Source organism: Scyliorhinus canicula, chromosome 12 (genome assembly GCF_902713615.1).
Source record: "Scyliorhinus canicula chromosome 12, sScyCan1.1, whole genome shotgun sequence".
Taxonomy (NCBI): Eukaryota; Metazoa; Chordata; class Chondrichthyes; order Carcharhiniformes; family Scyliorhinidae; genus Scyliorhinus; species Scyliorhinus canicula.
In genome coordinates, this window is record NC_052157.1 from 131,001,670 (window position 1) to 131,028,214 (window position 26,545).

At 47.3% G+C, this 26,545-nt stretch overlaps 1 protein-coding gene across 2 annotated transcripts in view; it reads right to left on the reverse strand.

The window, feature by feature from the left end:
* The window catches only part of doc2b (double C2-like domains, beta), a 420,460-nt gene that overhangs the window by 82,872 nt on the left and 311,043 nt on the right, over window positions 1-26,545 (reverse strand). For both annotated transcript variants that reach the window (XM_038814143.1, XM_038814142.1), the window contains one exon: window positions 25,046-25,203. In XM_038814143.1, coding sequence (XP_038670071.1) covers window positions 25,046-25,203 — 158 coding nt within the window. The remainder of the gene's footprint in view (window positions 1-25,045; window positions 25,204-26,545) is intronic.

Consider the following 26,545-nt stretch of genomic DNA (forward strand, 5'->3'; position numbering starts at 1 on the left):
CGTACCCCATTAGTCACTGCCTGCCCCTCTGAAAATTACCCATTTCTTCCCACTCTTGGCTTCCTGTCTGCCAACCAGTTCTCTAACCACGTCAATACATTACCCCCAATACCATGAGCTTTAAATTTTCTCACGAATGTCTTGTCTAGGACCTGGTCAAGAGCACAGATACACAACATCCACTGGTTCACACTTGTCCACTCTACTGGTCACATCCTCAAAAAAGTCCAGAAGATTTGTCAAGCATGATTTCCCTTTAGTGAATCCATGCTGACTTGGACAGATCTTTCCTCGCTTTCCAAATGCTCAGTTATTTCATCCTTAATACCTGACTCCAGCATTTTCCCCACCACCGATGTCAGGCTAACCGGCCTATAATTCCCTGTTCTCTCTCACCCTCTTGTTTTTAAAAATGGGGCTACATTAGCTACCGTCCAATACATTGGAACTCTTCCAGAGTCTACAGAATGCTAGAAAATTATCACCAAGGCATCCACTATTTCCCGGGCCACTTCCTTAAGTACTCTGGGATGAAGAACATCAGGCCCTGGGACTTATTAGGTTTTAATCCCATCAATTTCCCCAATACAATTTCCTGAATAATAAGGATTTCCTTCAGTTCCTCCTTCATGCTCGACCCTCTGCCCCCTAGTATTTCTGGAAGGTTATTTGTCGTCCTTAGTGAAGACAGATCCAAAGTATTTGTTCAACTGGTCTGCCAGTTCTTTGTTGCCCGTTATGAATTCACCTGATTCTAACTGAAAGGGACCTACATTTGTCTTCAGTCTTTTTCTCTTCATATTTTCTGGCCTCCCGATACATGATGTGCCAAGAGAGCTAGCCACGGTCATCGACAGGTATGAAAAGTGATGTGATACTCATGGAATCATGGCCTTGACAATGTGGGCAAGGAGCATAGAGATGGTTCATAATAGCTTCATTGACTTGAGTCCCAATGGAAAGCCAGTATCCTTGAGCGCAGTCATCTTTTTTCATCCTGTGTGAGAACAGCCTTTGGCCTCTCATTGGGTAGAGGAAGTGTGTAGTGAGGTAACTCCAGATGGAGACTGGCAGAGGTGGGTGCACAATGAGAGCAGATAAAAGGTTTGAAGGCAAGGAAATTATGATCAGGTAGGTGTGTCCTTCTTGGTCAAAATGATTGAGGATCAGATTGCCTTTGACAACCCTGGCACAGCTCTCTATGATCCTGACATTTTGGTGATCTCAGCCCTTCTCCTCATATTCTTTCCTTACACCCACGTCTGAATTGGTTTGCAGCTCCTCTGTGTTCTTGATTGACAATTTTTCCCCTCTTTGCAAAGTTGCGCAAGGCCGAACAGAGGTTAGCAATCCTGGACACCTTCTGTGACGTGAATGTGGACATCACAAGTGCATTTTAAGCAATCCCATTTTCTGTCCTATGACTTGTGATCATCTGGTGCTACTGATTACACATGAACCCCTTATGTACATGCACATACAGAGATCACTACATGACTGTCCTTGTTGAAAAGTGCACAGCTCCTCTGCAATGCTTTATTGATGACACACTGATGTCATATTTGAAGAATTAGTTTCTTGTGGTCACAGGCAAGTTGAGCATTAAGGGAGTGAAGCACCTTCCAATTTACAAATGCAGCTGGCTGTTTCCAGGGAGCTCTAATGGCCACATGTACGCAGTAGGTTACACCTTGTATCTATGCAAATTGAGCAATGTTGCTGAAGCTAACTGCTCAAGCAGCCTAACTATCAGCAGATATTGAAAATCTGATGAATTAATTGCTCCTTTTGAACAAGGTATCGTTCACCCCATCTACCACCTTAATTGCTCACTTCCTCCAACTGCAGTGCGTAGTAGCAGCAGTCTGTATCGTCTACAAGATGCACCGAAGTGACTTGTCAAAGTTTCTTCGCCAGCACCTCCCAGACCTGCGACCTGTACCATCTAGAACAGTGGTTCCTATTCTGTGGTCCGCAAGATTCTGCAGTTGTTCCGTGGAAAAACAAATACGTTTACCTCGTATGTATCTTAATCACTGTTGCATTATTTCTTCACAATTATCCATCTGTAGTACAGTCCACAATATGTTTTGTGAGTATGCATCATAAACTGTGATTTTAGTAGCCGTTGATATGCAAGTTTAATCCAATTGAGCCGTAGGCTATGTGAAAAATTATGTTTAAAACGGCTTGCGTATGTTGTGGTCCCCAAACGTTCTTGATGATGACCTACGGGCTGCATAAAAGGCTGCACCATTGATCTAGAAGAACAAGGCAGCTGGCACATAGGAAAACCACCACCTGCAATTGTCACCTGATTTGGAAACAAACCACCATTTCTAATGATGCTCGCATCTCTAAACGTAGACAAGTTCTCAACTTTTTTTGATATCGAGGTTGAATATCCCTTATCCGAAATTCTGAAAATTCAGAAATACGTTCTTTTTCTTTGAGCGCCAACGTGACGCTATTAGTCCCCGGGCGAAGGGCAGGTCCCAACATGCCGCACATTCGCAGTTCCCAATGCACCGCAGATGCATATTACATTCTGAAATCCGAAAACTTCTGAAATCATAGAATCATAGAATTTACAGTGCAGATGGAGGCCATTCGGCCCATCGAGTCTGCACTGGCTCTTGGAAAGAGCACCCGACCCAAGCCCACACCCCCACCCTATCCCCATAACCCAGTAATCCCACCCAACACTAAGGGCAATTTTGGACACGAAGGGGCAATTTAGCATGGCCAATCCATCTAACCTGCGCATCTTTGGACTGTGGGAGGAAACCAGAGCGCCCGGAGGAAACCCACGCACACACGGGGAGGACGTGCAGACTCCGCACAGACAGTGACCCCAAGCCGGGAATCGAACCTGGGACCCTGGAGTTGTGAAGCAATTGTGCTAACCACTATGCTACCGTGCTGCCCGCTACACACTCAACCCCAAGCGTTTCGGATAAGGGATGCTCAACCTGGACAACATCTCAAAATGTAGAGAAAGCACAATAATTAAGTAACTCAAATTATTTGTTCAAAATAGCTTGTTTTCACTCCAGTTCGGCAATATGCTGGTAAAATAGCACTTTGATATCACAAAAACAAGTATAATCATAAAAAAATGGTTGTTCTACATTTCCTGAGATAAGTTTAAAAGTAAAAATGCTGGAGTGCTGCTGCAATTGATGTCCTCCAACTGTGAATAGGAGATAGAGGAGTGAACACAGATACTGTGGAGGGAAAAGACTTTGTGCGGAATCATTTTGAGAGCAAAGTCTTTAGTACAGTTATGCTAGCTACATTTATAGAATCCCCAGAGTGTAGGAGGTGGCTATTCAGCCCAGCAAGTCTGCACTGACCCTCCGAAAGAGCACCCGTCCTAGGCTCAATCCCCTGCCCTATCCCCGCAACCTAACCTGTACAACCTGTACAACTGAGGGGCAATTTTAGCATGTCCAATCCACCTAATTTCTCTCAGTTATTCTTACACTCAAACCTCAAAACAAAGTTTCTTCCTATTAATGAGAGAAATGTCTTAGAAAAATAGCATTAAATTTTGGAGGAAGATCCAAATATATGTTCTGAATGTAAATGCTTGTTTGCTTTGAAAGGTACTGCACTCGATTTTGCAAAGGTGGTTGATAAAGGAGGAGAGATGAAAAACATATTTGATGTTTTCTTAATTTTTACAAATTTGTTTGTTGTAAAAAGTCTTACGCTAGACCGACCGTGAAAACTGTTGCTTCCCCACGTGACATTCTAAAATGTATTTATGTAAGTGTGATATGTGGCAGAACCAAATGTCAATTTTCAGAGATTAATCAAAAACGTAATTATTTATGGGGAAATCTATCTCTTTTAATTTCTGTCGGTGGAGATTTTCACCCCACTTCCACGCACCCCTTGCAACAGCATAACCTTTCATTTGCTGTGAACAATGCTATGGGAATCCAACCAGTATTCATAATATACACCGTAGGTTAATTATGTCTTACATGCTGTGTTCACAACCTCTTTCAGTCCGTTGAAAGTCAGGTTCTGAATTAGAAGCTTTAAAGTAAATTAACTCAGAGAGAATAATGCTGGTCACTTCACAGGCTCTGGTGCACAAAACCTTCACAAAAGATTATCCGATTTTCATTGTTATGTTCAATTTTTAGCTTTATATAATTGAATCATTTGACTATGCCACAAGGCTGACATTGTTTAATGAATGCTGCTTCCTTACACATGCTCCTGGATACTAAACAGATGGTAGGTTTCAGCCTGTGCTCGAACACTCTTAACCTGTAGCTTGGTTTGATAAGAGGCAAATGTTGAATGCTTTTAAAATGCTGGGAGGAAAACTGACAGTGTTAAAAATATTGACACTATGGGCAAGATTTTCCTGTGGATTTTGGAACCTCACCGTCAGATTCAAATGGGGTTCATAATGGCCATTTTAGGGAACTCTCTGAAGCAACTTCATGTCCACCAACCACTTAACTGCCTGGCGTTAGGGCATCTGTCCCTTTAAGGTCGGAGGCCCTGCCTCCAAGAGCTGCTGCCCAATGGGGGGGGGGGGGCATCAACTTTCGCCCACTGTCTGTACATGGAATGATTTCAGTTGGGTTCACTGTCCTTGGGTTGAGAATGGGGAAATATGTCTTATCACTCCCAATTACAATCTCATAACCTTGCTGAACTGCCTGGCACCCAAGTGATAATCAAAGGCGATATAAAAGTAAGATATAATAAAAGTTAATCAGAGGGAAAGATGGAACAGAAAAAAATCCAACATGTAATTGTAACCTTAAGAGCAATGATTCACCATTTGATGACTGCACTTTATATCATTATCAAAGTGTGTTTCCAGCTTCAATGCTGACAGTACATGTTAAATATTAAGTTCAGAGAAATTGATAAGGCATTTTGAAGATTACACATATCTCTATTAGACTTGAGATTTGCATATGCGTGCATTTTCTTAGCTGATCTCACACAGCTTTTCACATGGTGAGCAAAGACCTTGGACGGAATATAATGCTCACCCGGAGGTGACTTCTGAGCTGCTGAGGGAGAGGGGGGGGGGGGGGGGGGCTTGCGACTGATAGGGCAGGAGTCTGTGGCTGGGAATCCCGCTGCTTCCCTGCTGCCACCCAATTAAGGCCAAGGTGGAATGTCTGGTGTGTGGCCTTCCTGCCCATAAGCCAATTGAAAACCAAAAAGGAGCAATCACATTGCTGGGAGTGTTCTATAGCCCCCAAACTGTCCGAGAAAAAGCGAAGAGCAGGTATGTAGGCAAATTTCAGAGAAGTGTAAAAGTAATAGTGTAGTGGGGATTTCACCTTCCCCAGCATCAACTGAGGTGGCCACCGTGTAAAAGTTTTAGAGGGAATGAAATCCTCAAAATGCATTCAGGAGAATTTTTAAAGCCAGTACATAGAACGTCCAACAACAGACGGGGTGGTCCAGGATTTAATTTTAGTTAACAAAGCCAGGCAAGTGGTTGGAGTATCAGAGGGGGAGCATTTTGCAGACGTGATCATGACCCTGTTAGATTCAATATTATTATGGAAAGGACAGGGTGGCCTGAGATCAAAGTTCTAAACTGAGGGAAGGACGATTTTAATAAGATCAGACATGATTTGGGTGTACTGGGAGTGGGCTTTTAGGTAAATCAACGACAGAAGAGTGGGGCGCATTCAGTCTGATCTCCATGGTGGGGAAACTATTGGAAGCAATTCCGAGAGAGAGAATAATCTGCATTTGGCGAGGCAGCGATTAATCAAGAACAGTCAGCATGGTTTTGTTAAGGGGAGGTCATGTCTGACCAACTTGATTGAATTTTTCAAAGAGGGGACCAGGTGTGTCGATGACGTAGATGCTTTTGACATAGTCTACTTGGACTTCAGCAAGGTTTCTGGTCTACTTGGACTTCAGCAAGGTTTCTGGTCTACTTGGACTTCAGCAAGGTTTCTGATAAGGTCCCACATGGGAGACTGATAGCGAAGGTAGGAGCCCATGGGGTCCAAGGAAATTTGCCAAATTGGATCCAAAATTGGATGAGTGGCAGGAAGTAAAGAGTGAAAATCGAGAGGTGTTTTTCTGACAAAAGCCTGTATCCAGTGGGGACACGCAGAGATCAGTGTTGGGGCCCTTGCTGTTAGTTTTGTATATAAATGATTTAGACATGAATGTCGGAGGGTTGATCAGCAAGGTCGTGGATGATACAAAAATTGGTGGGGTAGTAAATAATGAGGAGGATAGCCGTGGATTACAGGAGGATATCAATGACATGGTCAGATGGGTTGATCAGTGCCAAATAGAATTCAATCGGGTAAGTGTGAGGTGATGCACTTGGGCAAGGCAAGGGAATACATGATAAATGGCAGGACCTTGGGAAGCACCGAAGATCAGAGGGACCATGGTGTGTATGTCCATTAAGGTAGTAGGGCAGGTGGACACGGTGGTTAAGAAGGCATATGGTAGGTGGGACATGGTGCCGCTGTCGCTGGCGGGCAGAGTGCAGTCCGTTAAAATGACGGTCCTCCCGAGGTTTTTGTTTTTATTTCAGTGCTTGCCCATCTTCCTCCCTAGGGCCTTCTTCAAAAAGGTGACGAGTAGCATCATGAGCTACGCGTGGACGCACGGCACCCCAAGGGTGAGGAGGGTCTTCTTGGAGCGGAGTAGGGATAGTGGAGGGCTGGCATTACCCAATCTTTCGGGGTATTACTGGGCGGCAAATGTATCGATGGTGCGCAAGTGGATGATGGAAGGGGAGGGGGCAGCTTGGAAACGAATGGAGAGGGCGTCCTGTGGCAACATAAGCCTGGGGGCCCTAGTAACGGCGCCATGGCCGCTCCCTCCCACAAGGTACACCACGAGCCCGGTGGTGGCGGCCACCCTCAGGATCCGGGGGCAGTGGAGGCGACACAGGGGGGAAGTGGGAGGTCTGATGGAGGCACCGTTAAGAGGGAACCATAGATTCATCCCGGGGAACATGGACGGGGGATTTCAGAGCTGGCACAGGGTGGGCATCAGGCAGCTGAAGGATCTGTTTGTAGATGGGAGGTTTGCGAGCCTGAGAGAGCTGGAGGAGAAATTCGGGCTCCCCCCGGGAAACATGTTTAGACATTTGCAGGTGAAGACATTTGCTAGACGCCAGGTGGAAGGGTTTCCCTTGCTCCCCAGTAGGGGGGCGAGTGATAGGGTGCTCTCGGGGGTCTGGGTCGGAGGGGGGAGGATATCGGACATCTACAAAGTAATGCAGGAGGCGGAGGAGGCATCAGTAGAGGAGCTGAAAGCCAAGTGGGAGGGGGAGCTGGGAGAACAGATAGAGGATGGGACATGGGCTGATGCCCTGGAGAGGGTTAATTCTTCCTCCTCGTGTGCGAGGCTTAGCCTCATTCAATTTAAGGTGCTACATAGAGCCCACATGACGGGGACAAGGATGAGTCGGTTCTTTGGGGGTGAGGACAGATGTGTCAGGTGTTCGGGAAGTCCAGCGAACCATGTCCATATGTTTTGGGCATGTCCGGCACTGGAGGAGTTCTGGAAGGGGGTGGCAAGGACGGTGTCGAGGGTGGTGGGATCCAGGGTCAAACCAGGATGGGGACTTGCGATCTTTGGGGTTGGGGTGGAGCCGGGGGTACAGGAGGCGAGAGAGGCCGGAGTACTGGCCTTTGCGTCCCTAGTTGCTCGAAGAAGGATACTAATACAGTGGAAGGACGCGAGGCCTCCAAGCGTGGAAACTTGGATTAATGACATGGCAAGCTTTATTCAGTTGGAAAGGGTCAAATTCGCCCTGAGAGGGTTGGTACAAGGGTTCTTCAGGCGGTGGCAGCCTTTCCTCGACTTTTTGGCTCAGAGATAGGGTACAGAGGTCGCAGCAGCAGCAACCCGGGGGGGAGCGGGGGGGAGGGGGAGGGGGGCAACAACGGTTGTGGTGGGTTATTTACGGTTGAAATGCGGGCAAATTTGCTCGCAGTTCATGTTTGATGTTGATTGTTGCTTTGTTTGTTTTTGGGGGAGGGGGGAGGGGGGAAGGGACAACGCGCGCGAGAGTTCGGGCGGGGGGGGGATATTTGTTAAGAGGGAATATTTTGTAATATTTTATAGTTAGTTGGGGTAAATATCTTCATGTAAAAAATTCTTTCAATAAAAATTATTTAAAAAAAAAAAAAAGAAGGCATATGGTATAATTACCTTTATCAGCGGAGACAAAGAGTTTAGGATCAGGGGGATTATGCTGCAACTGTATAAAACATTGGTTAGGCTACAGCTAGATTATTGTGTACAGTTCTGGAATCCACATTATAGGAGGGGATGTAATTGCACTTGAAAGGGTGCAGAGGAGCTTTACTAGGATATTGCCTTGGCTGGAGAGTTTTAGCTATGAAGAGAGATTGGATAGACTGGGGTCATTTTCCTTACCTAGTGTCTGTCTTATGTGGGCCTGGGTAGAAGGTGGGGCAGGGATTAGATAGACTGGTAGACTATTACCCTATTATTTTCTTATATGTTCATCTTTTCTTCTTGTTATTAATAGTTTGTTAATGTTTTACTTATAAATCTGGTGTCTGTAACTCATTGGAGCAGTGAAGGATTAAAGAAAACGCAAATTATTAGTTAATTCCCTTATGCTGGGACTCTGGGGGTCTGTGGGGCTGGAATTGACCGCGCACTCGCCCAGGGTGTCGTAACACTGGGGCTGTTTTCCTTGGGAGCGCAGGAGACTGAGGGGCAGCAGGATTGAGATGTATAAAATTATAAGAGGAATAGATAGAGTGGACAAGGAGAAACTTTCCCACTTGGTGGAGGGATCAATGACCAGGTGAGGGGCAGGAGGGGATGTGAGGCACAACCTTTTACCCAGAGGGTGGTGGGAGTCTGGAACTCACTACCTGAAATGGTGGTGGAGTCAGAGACCCTCATAACATTTAAGAAGAATTTAGATGTGCATGCGCGATGCCAGGGCATACAAGGCTATGGGCCAATTGCTGGAAAATGGGATTAGAATAGTTAGGTGGCTGTTTTTGACTGGCGCAGACGCAATTGGCCAAAGGGCCTTTTCTGGGCAGTAGACCTCTGCGACTCTAAGAGGCCAATTAATGGTCACTTGAGGGCCTTATCCCGCTACTGTTGGCATTCAATCATTGGCAGCAGGGGCACTCACCATGCGAGAGAGTCAGATATGCTTGTAGCAATGTGGGGGCAGGGATGGGTGGGTTTGAGGGCTGTGTGTCCCTTGTTAAAAGGCACTCAACTGTATCTTCAAGGGACACAACATCATGAAAGGTGATGACCACTGAAAGCCACACCCTCACGCCTTGTCCTTCGAACCCGCTGACCTGCCCCTCGCTGGCAACCCCCTCCCCGTGAACCCCATCTCACTGCTCCTCACCTTTCTCCAAGGTCCCTGTTGAAGGCCCAAGTGAATTACCAGCGGCAGCCACTGTTCCTGGTGGTGCCGCAGCGAATGAACAGTGGCCAGCCTCAGATTGGCTCGCTGCTCTCAGGGGCGGGATTGCCGCCATACTGGGGAAGTGCAGCAATTAAATATCCTGGTGCAGCTGGGAGTCCTGGTCGCAGGGCGTACCCACTCACAATAAGGGAGTTAATTCCCTTGGTGCTCCCAAAGATCAGGTGGGTGGGAGTCCTTCCAGTTTCCATGGCGATTCCCCATCGCCTCATTAAATTCCGCCCAGCTTGCTCTTTTCACGGTTAGAAGATGTGACTTAATTAGAGAAGGGCACACAGATATCATTCAGACCCCAGTTTAAATTCACATTCAAAATGTATTTTAACGTTCCATTAAAAATCCCCGTATCCACATTTATAATGGTAACCTGCTACATAAAATATAATTACACCTCCTAGCTGTGGTGATGGTAGAGCAGGTCACATGTTAAAGAGTGCAATTTAGGCATTGGCTGATTTACACAGATAGTTTCCAGTGTAAACATAGGACTTTGTAATTGCAAAAGGACATATGTGCAGTCAGAGGATTTTAATATATTGCATGTATGGAAATATTTTTATTAAAACATTTTGGGCCTAGATTAATTAAATATCTGGCTGCTGATTTATTCAAGCAGTAATAACATTGATTCTTCTCCTGCATCAGGGCGATGAACTCCAATCAACAATGAGCCAGGGGCAAGATGCTGTCACATATTCTTAGTTCAAACCAAACAACAGTGCATTTGCTTAGCACGAAAGGTGAATGTGAAGCAGCAGGAGAAAGACATGTTAAAAGTACCCTGTTTGTTTTTTGAATATATCTGCTTCTCAAAACCGTACTTTCATCTGGAAAGTAGCTTGAGGTTTGGCTGGATAAATGAAAGAGTGCAGTGTTGGCATGTGTAAGGAGCTGGTCCGTGAGGCAGGGAGGAATTGGTCAGTGCAGGGGTGGGCAAACTTTTCCGTGCAAGGGCCACATTCAAAAATTCACAATTCACAAAGGGCCGCATAGTATATTAAGTAAAATAATTACTTCACCCGGTTATGATTCTGGGCGCCTCATATAGAACATAGAACAGTACAGCACAGAACAGGCCCTTCGGCCCTCGACGTTGTGCCGAGCAATGATCACCCTACTCAAGTCAATGTATCCACCCTATACCAGTAAGTAACCCAACAGCCCGCCTCCATTAACCTTAAAAAAAATTAAAAAAAAAAAAAAATTTTTTTTAAAATTTTTTTTTTTTTTTTAATGACTTGGCGGGCCGCAGAAATACCTTTGGCGGGCCGCATGCGGCCCGCGGGCCGTAGTTTGCCCACCCCTGGGTCAGTGGGACAGGACAGTGGAACAGAGTGGAACCAGACACTGGGACAGAATGGAACTGGTCAGTGGGACTGAGTGAACCGGTCAGTGGGACTGAGTGAACCGGTCAGTGGGACAGAGTGGATCCAGTCAGTGGGACAGAGTGGATCCGGTCAGTGGGACAGTGTAGCACCGGTCAATGGGACAGAGTGGATCCGGTCAGTGGGACAGAGTGGACCCGGTCAATGGGACAGAGTGGACCCGGTCAATGGGACAGAGTGGAACCGGTCAGTGGGACAGAGTGGATCCGGTCAGTGGGACAGAGTGGATCCGGTCAGTGGGACAGAGTGGAACCGGTCAATGGGACAGAGTGAACCGGTCAGTGGGACAGAGTGAACCGGTCAGTGGGACAGAGTGGAACCGGTCAGTGGGACAGAGTGGAACCGGTCAGTGGGACAGAATGGAACCGGTCAGTGGGACAGAGTGGAACCGGTCAGTGGGACAGAGTGGAACCGGTCAGTGGGACAGAGTGGAACAGGTCAGTGGGACAGAGTGAACCGGTCAGTGGGACAGAGTGGAACCGGTCAGTGGGACAGAGTGGATCCGGTCAGTGGGACAGAGTGAACCGGTCAGTGGGACAGAGTGGATCCGGTCAGTGGGACAGAGTGAACCGGTCAGTGGGACAGAGTGGAACCGGTCAGTGGGACAGAGTGGAACCGGTCAGTGGGACAGAGTGAACCGGTCAGTGGGACAGAATGGATCCGGTCAGTGGGACAGAGTGGAACCGGTCAGTGGGACAGAGTGGAACCGGTCAGTGGGACAGAGTGGAACCGGTCAGTGGGACAGAGTGGAACCGGTCAGTGGGACAGAGTGGAACCGGTCAGTGGGACAGAGTGAACCGGTCAGTGGGACAGAGTGGAACCGGTCAGTGGGACAGAGTGGAACCGGTCAGTGGGACAGGGTGAACCGGTCAGTGGGACAGAGTGGAACCGGTCAGTGGGACAGTGTAGCACCGGTCAGTGGGACAGAGTGGAACCGGTCAGTGGGACAGAGTGAACCGGTCAGTGGGACAGAGTGGAACCGGTCAGTGGGGCAGAGTGAACCGGTCAGTGGGACAGAGTGGAACCGGTCAGTGGGACAGAGTGGAACCGGTCAGTGGGACAGAGTGGAACCGGTCAGTGGGACAGAGTGAACCGGTCAGTGGGACAGAGTGGAACCGGTCAGTGGGACAGAGTGGAACCGGTCAGTGGGACAGAGTGGAACCGGTCAGTGGGACAGAGTGGAACCGGTCAGTGGGACAGAGTGGAACCGGTCAGTGGGACAGAGTGGAACCGGTCAGTGGGACAGAGTGGAACCGGTCAGTGGGACAGAGTGGAACCGGTCAGTGGGACAGAGTGGAACCGGTCAGTGGGACAGGGTGAACCGGTCAGTGGGACAGAGTGGAACCGGTCAGTGGGACAGAGTGGAACCGGTCAGTGGGACAGAGTGGAACCGGTCAGTGGGACTGAGTGAACCGGTCAGTGGGACAGAGTGGATCCGGTCAGTGGGACAGAGTGGAACCGGTCAGTGGGACAGAGTGGAACAGGTCAGTGGGACAGAGTGAACCGGTCAGTGGGACAGAGTGGAACCGGTCAGTGGGACAGAGTGAACCGGTCAGTGGGACAGAGTGGAACCGGTCAGTGGGACAGAGTGAACCGGTCAGTGGGACAGAATGGAACCGGTCAGTGGGACAGAGTGAACCGGTCAGTGGGACAGAGTGAAACTGGTCAGTTGGACCGGAAGGAATGGTTAATGCGTAGAGCGGAATCAGTCTCTGGGCTAGGGAGGAATCAGTCTCTGGGTCAGGGAGGAATCAGTCTCTGGGTCAGGGAGGAATCAGTCTCTGGGTCGGGAGGAATCAGTCTCTGGGTCAGGGAGGAATCAGTCTCTGGGTCAGGGAGGAATCAGTCTCTGGGTCAGGGAGGAATCAGTCTCTGGGTCAGGGAGGAATCAGTCTCTGGGTCAGGGAGGAATCAGTCTCTGGGTCAGGGAGGAATCAGTCTCTGGGTCAGGGAGGAATCAGTCTCTGGGTCAGGGAGGAATCAGTCTCTGGGTCAGGGAGGATTCAGTCTCTGGGTCAGGGAGGATTCAGTCTCTGGGTCAGGGAGGAATCAGTCTCTGGGTCAGGGAGGAATCAGTCTCTGGGTCAGGGAGGAATCAGTCTCTGGGTCAGGGAGGAATCAGTCTCTGGGTCAGGGAGGAATCAGTCTGTGGGTCAGGGAGGATTCAGTCTCTGGGTCAGGGAGGATTCAGTCTCTGGGCTAGGGAGGAATCAGTCTGTGGGTCAGGGAGGATTCAGTCTCTGGGTCAGGGAGGATTCAGTCTCTGGGCTAGGGAGGAACCAGTCTCTGGGTCAGGGAGGAATCAGTCTCTGGGCTAGGGAGGAATCAGTCTCTGTGTCAGGGAGGAACCAGTCTCTGGGTCAGGGAGGAATCAGTCTCTGGGTCAGGGAGGAATCAGTCTCTGGGTCAGGGAGGATTCAGTCTCTGGGTCAGGGAGGAATCAGTCTCTGTGTCAGGGAGGAACCAGTCTCTGGGTCAGGGAGGAATCAGTCTCTGGGGCGGAGAGGAACCGGTCAGTAGGGCAGAGAGAAATCGGTCAATAATTTACTGAATATAAAGTATTTAGCTCATTATAACGATGTAATAAGCTGATGTTGTTTTTCTCACCATGACTCTCGTTGTTCTGTTGTTAGAAGTTCAGGATGCTCTGCATCTCTTAATAACTTCTAAATTTCCACTTGGCCTCTTCAGGGCCTTTTCCCACTGCGGTGCCTCAATGGCTTGAAAACTGTCAGGCATCCGATTGATATGATGGGTGAGTGGCTCAGACTGGGGAACTCCATTTAAAGGCATGACATTGGACATGCAATGACTGATATTTAAGAAATGAATGCCTGCATTGCAGCCGTTATATATTCCGTTCTGGCACAACAACGCAACAGGAAAGTTGGCGCAACTACACCAAACAGTATAAATTAAAGATAGTACTAAATATAAAGAGGAGTTACATAAAGTTGCTCAAGTGGCAACAAAGGTGCCAAGGAGACTGGAAATGAGAGTCAAAAATGGTTTATTTCAACCCTTGGTTTAGGAAAAGTATATCCAAGCAACAGTCCAAGCCTCATCTGGGACAAATTTGGGACCCTGGCTCTTACCTGGGCCGCATCTTATCCTGTGGAATCAATGGGCCTGCTGATGGGCCTCCGTCCCACGGCAGGGAAGCCCGTACTCCTCGAGGCTCATGGGAGATTAATCGGGTCATCCCTGTGAGCCTCATTGGGGGGGTTATAGCGTGGATACGTGTGAAAATATCCACATTGGTAGAAAGAAAGAGATGGCAGGATATCATTTAAATGGTGATAGATCGGGAGATGTTGATGTGCAAAGGGACCTGGGTGTCCTTGTAAATGAGTCTCTGAGGACAAGCATGCAAACAGTTAGGAAGGCAAATGGTATGTTGGCCTCAGAGTTAGACTTACACTTTCTGGGGGCCTGCACTTTCCCTCTTTGCAGGGCCCCTAATCACGCCCCACCCCTTGGTGATTTTGCACCCTGCCCCCAATGGCATCAAACCCTGCCCCAAATGCCTTCAAGCCCCACCCCAATGACATCAACACCCTCCTGACCACGCCCACCCTTAGCTCACACAATGCAAGGCACAGAAACCCCAGATCACAGCTTAATTACTGCAATGCTCTTTAACTTATGACAACAACAAGTCTGTCCTGTAATTGATGAATTGAAATCCAAGCCCACGTGTCCGCATGACGGTAGAGATGGTAAATATTGCGAGGCGTGTGTCTTGAGGCGAACAAGCACGAACTGGCTGACGAGCAACGGGATGGAGAAATCAGCCGATGACATGACTGCAGCACAATCAGTGACCCAAACGGGAATTGTACCAGGGACCCTGGTGCTATGAAGCAAGAGTGCTAACCACCGTACTACTGTGCCGTACAGGTTTCAAGAGACAGCTCAGCAAAAATGAGCAAACTACACGTGTCCAGAACTCCAACAGAGCTGCAGAAGAAGAACTGGCCTCCATAATAAGCACAGTAGAAGCATCGACAAATTCAATAAGGTTTCAAAACGCCATTGCAAAAATGCACCCCTACTGTGTCACCAGCAGAGAGATTGTATGCATTCAAAACCAAATTATTCCCAAGAATTCACATCTTGTGAAACGTACCTTCCAGTTGAAACGTCCGAATAGACTGAGGCACCTATCATTGACTCTCAAACCGGGTCCACACCAGTTGAAAGAGTTGGAGAGCGCCCAGCAGAAACAAAACCATGGGATTCCCCACCCAACTGCAAACTTAAGGAATGCCAAATGTGTTGCATGCCGACTCCCAAGAGGATGGATTGTTTGTTGGGGAAGAAACAGGGACGGAAACAATAGTGGAATTTCCTGTCGACTGCCTGGTAGTGGAATCTGGCTTTGACCCTCAAACGGCAGAACTCCTCAACAAGCCCCAAAAGGTGAAAGTTCCCCTTGCTTTTCAAACAGTGGATTCTGTGGGTGAAAGCCAGCAAATGAAATTCCCCCATTGAACTCCAAGGAGCGGAGAGCCAATTTGAAAATCAGCAGCCTCAACAATCCTAGGGTGAATTCAAAGCAACGCAATCACCTGTCAAAGATCAAAAGGCCAACAGTAAACATGCTGGGTCAGGAATGGTGTTTCCTGACCGGTTTCAAAAGTTGGGTCCTCCAGCTCCTCTCAGGACAACTAAATCACCTCTAAAGTCTGGGGTAGTTAACACCCAGGAGATGGAACTGCAGATCAACTCCTCGGAGAAATCAACCGCCTTGACACAAAACTGGAAGGTCTTTACCAAAGTGTCGAGGTGGGTGCCTCATTAAATTTTCCCCCACTGAATCTCGAAAAAGAGAATTCACGGAATTGGATCACAGCATGGACAACACTGTTGCTTTGCGGACAATAGCAAGTAGACCTTGCGTTGAATTAAGAATAACTGAATTCCAAGTAGATATTCCAAAGTGCAATCAGTTGACGCCCAACCCTCTCACTGTCAGCCCTGGCCTCTGATCGAGTCGCCCTGCTGCTCCCCAAAAACCACGACGCTGGCATCTACCTGGGTCTCACACATCCCAACTGTTCACCTGTCGCTTGGGCCATAGGACTTCGAGCCTCGATGACCGCATGTGGTCCTGGCTGGCTGCCTGTCTGCTGCTGGCTTTATCTGGCCTCTCTTCACTGATTAGCTGCCTGCCTGCCCTCCTCAACCCTGGCCTGGAGATTAAAGTGGAGGCTGCGCCCTTTGAAATTAAAATCGCTTATTGTCACAAGTAGGCTTCAAATGAAGTTACTGTGAAAAGCCCCTAGTCGCCACATTCCGGCACCTGTTTGGGGAGGCTGGTACGGGAATTGAACCGTGCTGCTGGCCTGCCTTGGGCTGCTTTCAAAGCCAGCGAGTTAGCCCGGTGCTAAACCAGCTCCTAAAGGCCATTGGCCAGAGCTTCCTTGTCGCTTCACTAAAGGCTTGGCAGGCCTGCACCCCAAAGTTAGGTCAGCGACTTCACCTTTGCCTCGGGCTGTCCACCAGGCCGATTGTCAGAAACCTGCTGCTTCACTCAGTGAAAGTTTAAAAAACCTCACACTAATTCAGGAGATGCGTCTGAACTGCTCTGAGTCTCCGCCACCTCTCAATGTCTGGCAAACCGTTTTCCCATTTTCAAGGGGAGTCCACCAATCAGAGACCGATGTTGTTCTATTGCCTGTTGCTAGGCTCATTCGAATTTCTTGAGCCTATCAGCAAATTCAGAGCTACTAGTCTCTGCATGGTGCATGGTGCTCCCACACCACAGTCACCTCTCAGTACGGGCCCCCCCCCCCATTGATCGGGGCCCCGCTGCAGCGCTGTGTGTTTCATCGGAGGTCCACCTCTGGTTGGCCATTGCAAGAGGATTCGATTGCAGGAGTGAGGATGGCTTACTGCAGCTGTTTGGGGCCTTGGAAAGACCACGGCTGGAGAATTGTGAGCAGTTCCGGTCTCCTTACATAAGAAAGGATACACTTGCCATAGAGGGAGTGCTCTGAAGGTTCACCAGACTGATTCCTGAGATGGCAGGATTGTCTACGAGGAGTGATTGGGTCGACTAGGCCCGAGACGGGGGTAGCCATTTAGGACTGAGCTGAGGAGAAACCTCTTCACTCAGAGGGTGGTGAACCTGTGGAATTCACCACCACAGACGGCTGTGGAGGCCAAGCAACTGAATATATTTAAACAGTAAATAGATAGATTTTTAGACTCTAAAGGTGTCAGAGGTATGGGAAGAGAGCAGGAGTATGGTGTTGCGACAGAGGATTAGCCATGCTCATGTTGAATGGCGGAGCAGGCTCGAAGGGACGAATGGCCTGCTCCTGGTCCTGTTTTCTGTTTCAATGTTTACTGTTTTGCAATTTGTGGAAAGGCGGTGGCACAGGGGTAATTCCTAGTAATCCACAGACCTAGGGTAATCCTCTGAGGACCTGGGTTCGAATCCCATCATGGCAGGTGATGGAATTTGAATTTAATAAATATCTGGAATTAAAAGACTAAAGCTGACCATGAAATCATTGCCGATTGTGGTAAAAACCTATCTGGTCCACGAATGAACTTTAGGGAAGAAAACCTGCCGTCCTTACCTAGTCTGGCCAACATGTGACTCCAGACCCACTACAAAATATATGGTTGACTCTTAAATATCCCCTGTATCCGACCGCTCGACAATAAAAAAGGATGAAACCGGATAGGCCACGTGGCATCGATCTCGGAACCGGAAATGACAACGGCAAACCCAGCCCTGTCGGCCCTGAAAAGTCCTCCTCACTAACACCCGGAGAGCTGCCTGGCAGACTATTCAAGTAATCTGACATAGTCCCTCCTTAACAGCACTGTGGACGTACCTACACCTCCGGGACTGCAGCGGTTCGAGAAAGCAGCTCACCACCACCTTCTCAAGGGCAACAAGGGATGGGCAATAAATGATGGCCCAGCCAGTGCTGCCCACATCCTGTAAATTATGTTATTTTTAAAAAATTCACTGCGAGGTATTCAGTATGCTTCACGGTACAGAAATTACGTGATTGAAATGCTGATGCAGAGCTTTGCTAGATGTGGACTTGAAGCACAGAATCAGTGTTGTAGTCTTATCTCCCAATGTGTACATGTGTCTCATGGGGCTCCACAAGAGGAACAAAGCCTTGCATTTACTGTTCTTATTTCATTGCCGGTGTAATATAGCTGGGTTTGGTTATAAATAGTGTTTTTAAACAGACTACTTGGAGGTTTTATATCACATCTAAGATCTCTGTTGGCTACAAGCTGTGAATTTTTTTTTAATACTAAATGAATAATATTACTCAATGGAATTATTGCAATTCCCTTTTGTAGATTCAGCTGCCACTGTTAATGAATTTGCTCCGTGACTGTTAATTAGTTCTGACAGTGGAATTGGCACAGCACAATCAAAACTTCTACATTAGATCAAATTTACATTCAAACTGTAAAATCAAAGGCCAAATGTTTTCACCTTTTATATCAGGGAATGATCCTAATTTCAGAACTGGTGAAGATTCACACTTCTTGATAGTCAGGGCTGGAATAGGCTTGCCAAAACATTTGAACTGTCGGAAACTGATACCATGAGAATATGTCACTCTAAGCTTGGCTGCAAAATTCAAACCTTTGCGAACAAATGAGTCTAATGTGTAGTCCCTAGGGGTTGATGTATATTGAAGAAGATAAAAAGAGGTCATAGCTGCAAAAGTAGGTTGCTAATAGATAAGATTGGATTTGAGAATAGATACATTTCGTGGAGATATTGAATAAATGGCACTAGATACCGAGGTTCAGGCCAGAGATTGAGGGGCTCAGTATATTGACCCTGGTTTTACGGCAATAACATTGGCAAGGTTATCAGCACCCACCTTATTATGGGGTAAATCTGAAAGCAACTACTGGCATCGGCGCACAAGCAATTAAATGTGGAAATTCAGGAGTTGTTGTCAGAGATGCACCACTCTTCCTCAAGGTGCACTGTTGCAGTGCTGACCAATTGACAGAGCACTGAAATGACTATGACACATGAGCTTGCTGTACTCACCAACCAGTTCCCTACTAAGGATGGTCGAATAGGTTTGCATCTGTGCTTTCAGAAGTGAGCATTGAACAGTGTGATAGGTGACAATTACTCATGGACAACCTCTCTGTGGTAGTATGACTAGAGGTATTACGGTAACTAGAAATGCCGAGACACCATTGGTGGAGAAGGCTCGCTGCTCATTGGCCCAATGGTATGTAACACTAGTCACCCATTGGTTAGAGCTGTAAGGTAGCTCCGCCCTGTAAGACGGGGTATAAGAGCCCGTGTGTTCCCCACAGCTGCCTTTCTGTACCTGAGCTGCTGGGGAAACATCTTGTCTATTAAAGCCTTCAGTTTCGGACGACAACTTCGCTTCGGTGGTCAATTGATAGTGCATCACTCTCCAACCCAGAAAAGTGTATTTTTTACACTTGTTCCTCAGAAAAAAATTAGTGTTGGAAATTTTAAAAAGTACCTTCTTTTAAACTTTTTCTTTCTGTACTAATATTGCTCCCTTAATTGCATTTGTGTTTCCCATTCTTCAGTTCACTTTCTAAACGTCATTTAAATGGCATTTTTATTTTCTGCATTAAAGTTTCTGTTTTGAGCCCTGTATATCGGGCAGCACGGTAGCACAAGTGGCTGGCACTGTGGCTTCACAGCGCCAGGGTCCCAGGTTTGATTCCCCGCTGGGTCACTGTCTGTGCGGAGTCTGCACGTTCTCCCCGTGTCTGCGTGAGTTTCCTCTGGGTGCTCCGTTTTCCTCCCACAGTCCAAAGACATGCAGGTTAGGTGGATTGGCCATGATAAATTGCCCTCAGAGTCTAAAAAAGTTAGGAGGGTTATTGGGTTATGGGGATAGGGTGGAAGTGAGGGCTTAAGTGGGTCGGCGCAGACTCGATGGGCCAAATGGCCTCCTTCTGCACTGTATATCTCAATCTGAGTGAAGGGACTCACATTTTCTTGTCCAACCCATAGACGCCACACATTTCCCATCGAGATGCTCAACGCTGGAACAGATGCTGAATTAGAGGATGTTTGTGCTCTAAAGCCACTGAAAACATTTGTGAGAAGCTGTCAGCAAGGTGAATGCCATTCCTTTGCCACTGATTGTGACATTATCATAAATTTAAGAACTGCAAGGGTTAATGAAATGCCCAAATCAACCACTAGGGGGAGCTAGATGTACAAGTATATAAGACATTGATACTAAGCCTCAGGGGCGAGAAGTCAAAGAGATAGCGAGAGTGCGGACTGAAGGAAATATAGTGCAAGAGAGAGCAGATCATAGTTAATGTAATTGTGTTGAGGTTAGTAGTAGATGAGTCCACATTACATATTAATTATCAACTGTGTATTGTATAGGAGTAAGTGTTGAATCCAAAGTAGTAGGGATAATAAATTTATAGCTTTGTTCAATTTAAAGCTATTTGTTGTGGTCCTTGTGAACACTACGCCAACCATCCTGAATTTAGCAACGTAACGAACACCGCACTGATCACATTGCCTAAGCCAGTATGTTGTAGAATACATGGGAACCATGGGCATGACTTTCCCTATTGGATTCTAAACCCAACTATCAGGCTTATCTGGGGGGGGGGGGGGGGGGGGCAGAAGCCCACAATGTGTGGGAAACAGTAATTCAATGTGGGGCTAAAGAGGAAGGAGCCACTCGGAAGGAAAGCCTGCTGTGGCTGCTTGTTCAGGCAGGCAGGGAGAGAAGGCCCCCAAGCCTATCTCAAGCGCTGACTTCCCAGTCAGTCATGGGAAGCCAACTCCAAGCAGCTGAATCGGCCACCGCCATCTCTGGCAACTTGGAGGTCGACTGGAAAATCCCAGTTGGTCGTCCTCAATTGGTCTTCAGTGAGCCTTAATCAGTTTAATTGGCTACCTTCAATCTCCGGATAGGAAAATCTGACATCTTCCGCATCCCGTTTCCGGGAAGGCGGGCCCGAATTGAATGGAGCCAAGTAACTAACACACTGATCATTGGACTATGTGCAGTGTGTGCCCACCTCTGTTCCCAATCCCAAGAGGGGTGGGAGTGGGGGGGAGCATGTAAAAATCCTGCACCACATCTATGCTTACCTCTTGTCTGTAAATGCTTTTCAGAAATGCATGTTCTTTAAAATATTATACATTTAATTTCTGAATCAGATATAATGATGTAAAGCAATAGCTCATCTTGAAAGTTGTCTTTATCAGCGAACTCGTGATAAAAGACTTCCAGTTGGTAAATTACATCTCTAAATTTAAAACAGACACAAAAAGGTAAAAACTACACATGAAAATATATGATAGACACAGAAGCATGGGTGTTTTAATCAACTTGGATGCATGCCTCTGTTTTACATGGAAATACTGGCCGTAACCTTTCATCCTCCTTCGCAGCTGGGATTACCCGGTGCCGCTGAAAGTGAATGGTTTTAGCTGGAACCCCAAAGTTTCCTTTCACACTCGCAATGGGTCTCGCCACAGACTAGACCAGGGAACCCACCTACTTACCTTAGAGTGAAACGAGGAAGAGGAGGAACAGCCAACAGAGAAAGACATGTAAAAGTCCTTCCTGTTTACTGCCTTCCGTTCCATTTCTTTGAGTTTTTATTATTTCGGCCTGTGGACCCATAACAGGGATGTATCTTTAAGCGAAAGACGCAAGGTTGAAGCAGCCACTTGCCAGGACACTGTGTTCCCAGGTTTTGTGTTTGGAAGGGAGAAGCCAGACTCTTTGGCACCAAGTGGATCTTAGCACCCAGGTTTGTAGGGAATAGTTTTGATTGATTAACTGGCAACTGATAGGTTGGTGAGGGACAGTGTTCTGTTTAACAATGGTCGGTGATTGGTTCCTATGTGATGTTTTCTGAGTGTTTTGACATTGGAAGTGAAAGGAACTCTTTCTCTTTCCTGCTTGCTAAAGTGAAAGAACTACTCTATTGTTCTGAAAGCAGTGAGTGCCTGGCACATCCTTTGCTGTAAACCTGAAATGATGTGGAGTCTGCAGAGAAAGTAGATAACCTTGCCAGAGAAAACCATCTCAAACCTCGAAGGAAGAAGTATCAAAACGAAAGCCTGAACTTCAGAAAGACATTGACTGGAAGTCATCCCAGTGCATCAAAGATCCTTATTCTTTTATTTTAATTAATATTTTGTTTTCCCTTTCCACCTCCCTTTCCCCTCTGTGTTGTTTGTCCGAGTGTGTTTGTGTGTGTAGAGAATCGTGGTAGTTAGGAAAGGGGTAGGAGATAGTCAGGTACTCTTTTTATTGGGCTTAACCAAAGACTTCGGGCATTTGAAATAAAATCTCATTTCATCTGTGTTGGACTCCGGGTCAGATGGGGCTGGAATTGACCTCACACTAGCCCAGGGTGTTGTGACAGATGTAAAGGTAATAAATGATTGATAAGCATTGAAATTAATTTTAATTAGCCCTCCACGTGTTCTGTTCCTGGAATTATAAATAATAGAACTGCCGGCTTTCATATTTAGAGATTTATTACAAAGTCTCTGCACTAAATCTCCTGGAATGTTAGTTAAGCACATTGTAAACACATAAATGGTTTATTATTGCCTATTAGGTTTAAAATTTTACACATTATATTGGCAGGATATTGAAATGATAAATAGTTGCCGTAAACTCACTGTATATTTTGGGTTCCAGGGAGATGGAATTGGTAGGCATAATACATTTAATTACCAACCACGTGAAATACAGGTTAACTTTATCTGTAATGGCACTGGGATTTAGGAGAATTGGATTGGATACCAAAGTTACATCTTTTTATTACCCAAATGCTAGCTGCCCACTGTCAGTCCTGTCCCAGCTGACAGCATGTTCACCTGTTCACCTCTGGGTTGGATTGTTGGGGATTAAATTCCCACTCCAAAGACCTAAGACTGGACCTCCAGTGCAGTACTGCATCCACAGAGTGCTGCACTGCCCGAGGTACCATCCACCTCCTTAGCTGGAAGTAAAAAAAAATCCCAAGGTACTATTCAAGAAGAGCAGGAGAGCTCTGTCCATGGTTTGCCTCTAGGTGCTCCGGTTTCCTCCCACAGTCCAACATAGTGTAGGTTAGGTGGATTGACCATGCTAAATTGCCCCTAAGCGTCCAAAGATGTGCAGGTTAACTGGGGTTACGGGGATATGGCGGGAAGAGTGGGCCTCGGTAGAGTGTTGCTGCAGACCCAATGGGCCAAATGGCCTCCTCTGGCACTGTAGAGGTAGAATGGTTCACTGTCCTGGACAATATTTATTCCTCGACTGACATTACCAAAACTGATGATCTGCTTCTTTATCGCATTGCTGTTAGTGGGAGCTGGCTCTGTGCAGATTGGCTGGCAGATTTCCTGCATCGCAACAGAAACTGCATTTCAAAAGTATTTCCTTGACTGTATTGGGCTTTGGGATGTCCCGAGGCTGAAAGAATCTATAAAAATGCAAGTCTTCAGTTTAGCCATTCTAAGCCGGATCAGTGTAAGGTAAACTTTGCTAAGTGCTTCCCCGGGCACCACCTTTGCCAACTGAGTGAATCAAAGGAAGAAATGAAAGGGAGTCAGCCAACAATACAGTCTGGCAAATCACACTGAGAATGCGGGTGATTTGTGTGAGCAGGAAGCTCTGACATCCACAGTAGCGAGATGCTCAGAGCCATTTCTTACCACTTAACACGCGTCCGCTTTCTTCCCAGAAGGCACTGAACCTTTAAAAAAAAAACTTGACATTAAATGTTATTGAAAGCTGACTGCTTACCTCGAGCAAACCAAGGGTAAAATTAACTACAAACACAAGGGACGGCAGCAATTGCCCAATGATATGCACCCGGAAAGGAGGTGGCAAAACATTCTGTCGTGCACAAATGAAATGTGTAGGGTAAATTGTATTTGACAGTCTTAAGTATAGGATTGTTCAGGAGTCCTTCAATAAATGTGGAGTTCAGTATTTACAAAGGCTTAAACTAAAGCAGGTGCCAATTCGCAGACAATTGGCGTGAGAAGAGCAGGAAGCGAACTGAAAGTTGAAGGCTGAACAATACAGTGAGCCCTTTGAAAAACTTTTAAACTAATTTAAGCCATGTTACTTTATTTTATTTCAAAGCTCCCAATCGCTCCAGGTCAGGGAGGAAATAAAAGCTTTTATCTTGTGATTCCCACTGGATTTCTAGCCAGAAGGGTATTCCTTCAGTGATTGAGTCACAGTGCATTGCTGAAGTTACTTCACAAGTATAATGGCTGCAAGTGGCTTTTCCTACACCCGAAGGTATGTCACTAATGCAGCGTTGATTGTGCAGCATTTTGTGCGATCTCTACATGTTCTGGAAATTGTACATTAACAGTTTTCCCAATGGAGTAAGAAGGCAATCTAGCAATAGCTGCGTATTTTCAACAAATCAGGAACCCGGAGACCATGGGCGGGATTCTCTCAGCCCCCGCGGGGCTGGGCCGGAGAATCCCGCGACCGGTGCGAATCACGCCACGCCGTCCCGATGCCGGCACACGATTCTCTGCAGAGCAGAGAATCAGCGCCATTGGCGCCGGCATGGTTAACGCGGCGCCAGTCAGGGGCCGCTCAACGCGGCCGGCCTGCCGATTCTCGGCCCATGAGGGGCCGAGCAGCCGTCATAAAAACGCCGAGTCTCACCGGCACCATCCACACCTGCTCTCAGCCGGCGGGAACTCGCCGTGGAAGAGCCGGGGGGTGGCCTGTGGGACGGGGCCTCCGATGTGGCCTGGCCTGCGATTAGTGCCCACCGATCGGCGGGCCGGCCTCTCTGGTTGGGGGCCTCGTTTCTTCCGTGCCGGCCCCTGTCGACGTGTGCCATGTTGCATCGGGGCCGGCACGTTGAAGGAAGCCACTGCGCATGCGTGGATCCCGCAGCGCCCGGTTCGCGCCGGGATCAGCAGCCGGAGCGGTGTGAACCTCTCCAGTGCCGTGCTGGCCCCCTGTAGGAGCCAGAATTGTTGATCCTGAGGCCGCGCTGATGCAGTCGGGAAACGCGACGGCGTCTTCGACGGTGTCAATACTTAGCTCCAGGATCACAGAATCCCATCCAATGTTTGCAAACAAGCTTTTGTTATCAGTATGAGCTATGATTTTCGGATTGATCTTTTCCTAGGTCTGGAATACCCAAAATGCAAGTCCCCTCATTTATTAAGGTATAGCTTGTTACTTACATTTTAACATACGGATCTGAGTAGCCATTTGCATCCATAGCTGCTAAATGTGCACATCGTGCAATGCCAACGACAAGCCCAGTTTTCTGTGAGCTGTACTTCAAAGAGATGAGAATCCGACCACGCTCCTCCAGTGACTTGTCCTCTGTTTTATCTATCTGCAAGGAGGTACAATGTTAAATCTATAATTTAATGAATATCCATCTTAGCCACACAGAGGAATGATAAGTGAATAGATGTGCAGGAGAACTGGATGCACATGCTCAGCTTTCTTAAACTGAACTTATGTTCAATGATAAATATAGTGGGTGGATGTTGATTTTCCACTCCTGTTTTTTTTTGGGGGGGGGGGGGGGGGGTAGGGACAGCAGAGGGGGCGGAGAATAGCACAGGTCTCTCAAAATGACTTTTATATTGGCAGGATTTCCCTAATCGATTGTCCCTGGCCTCCCACAATTAACATAATGGTAATCAAACTTAAAAGTCAAGATTTGCACACATCCAAATATGCATAATTAGGCTTTTTATGCCTGATAGAGCCTCCCCCCCCCCATCCCTGGGCATGGTCCCCAGCATTGCTCGGGCAATGTCAGGGTGAAGGGCCATGGGGGTATTCCATTGGGGAGGTGCCAGTGGAGTCCCGTGGGGAGAGCGGGGGGGGGGGGGTTTCAATCTTTTTTTTTTAAACATCGGGGCGCCCTTTAAAAACAGAGCCCAGATCTTTTAAAAAGCGGTTTCTGAACCCGCTCTGCCAGCATGATGTTGTGAGAGCCAACCGTTTTTATTTTTTTGCAAAGTACTTAACACTGTGCCGTGGAAACCCAGATGTAGCCAAAGGGCTGTCCTTCGATTTCCCACCCGAGATAACACTTTGCCAAAAAGTGGCAAAATTCTGTCTAATGTGTATTATTATGAAACAAAAACAAAATGGTGGACTATCTCAGCTAGTCTGACAGCACCTGTGCAGGGAGAACGGAGACAAATGTTGAGAGTCTCGATGAGGGCGGCACGGTGGCACAGTGGTTAGCACTGCTGCCTCACAGCTACAGGGTCCCGGGTTTAATTCCAGCTTCAGGTGACTGTCCGTGTAGAGTTTGCACTTTCTCCCCGTGTCTATGTGGGTTTCTTCCGGGTGCTCTGGTTTCCTCCCACAGTCCAAAGATGTGTTGGTTAGGTGGATTGGCCATGCTAAATTGCCCCCTAGTATCCAAAAAGATTAGGTGGGGTTAGGGGATAGGGTGGAGGTGTGGGCCTAGGTAGGGTGCTCTTTCCAAGGGCCGGTGAAGGCTCAATGGTCCTCCTTCTGCATTGTAGAGATTCTATGATGATTTAGATTCTTTGTCAAATTTGCCTTTATTTCAGTGTTTTGCTAGGATCCCAGCTTATGTAACTGCTGGACAAGTCATATCCCAGAGTGAAATCTGAATTGATAGATCCTAACATTTTTTTTACAAACCGTGGAGGAAAATTGCTGAACGAATTCACAGGAGCCTGCTGATG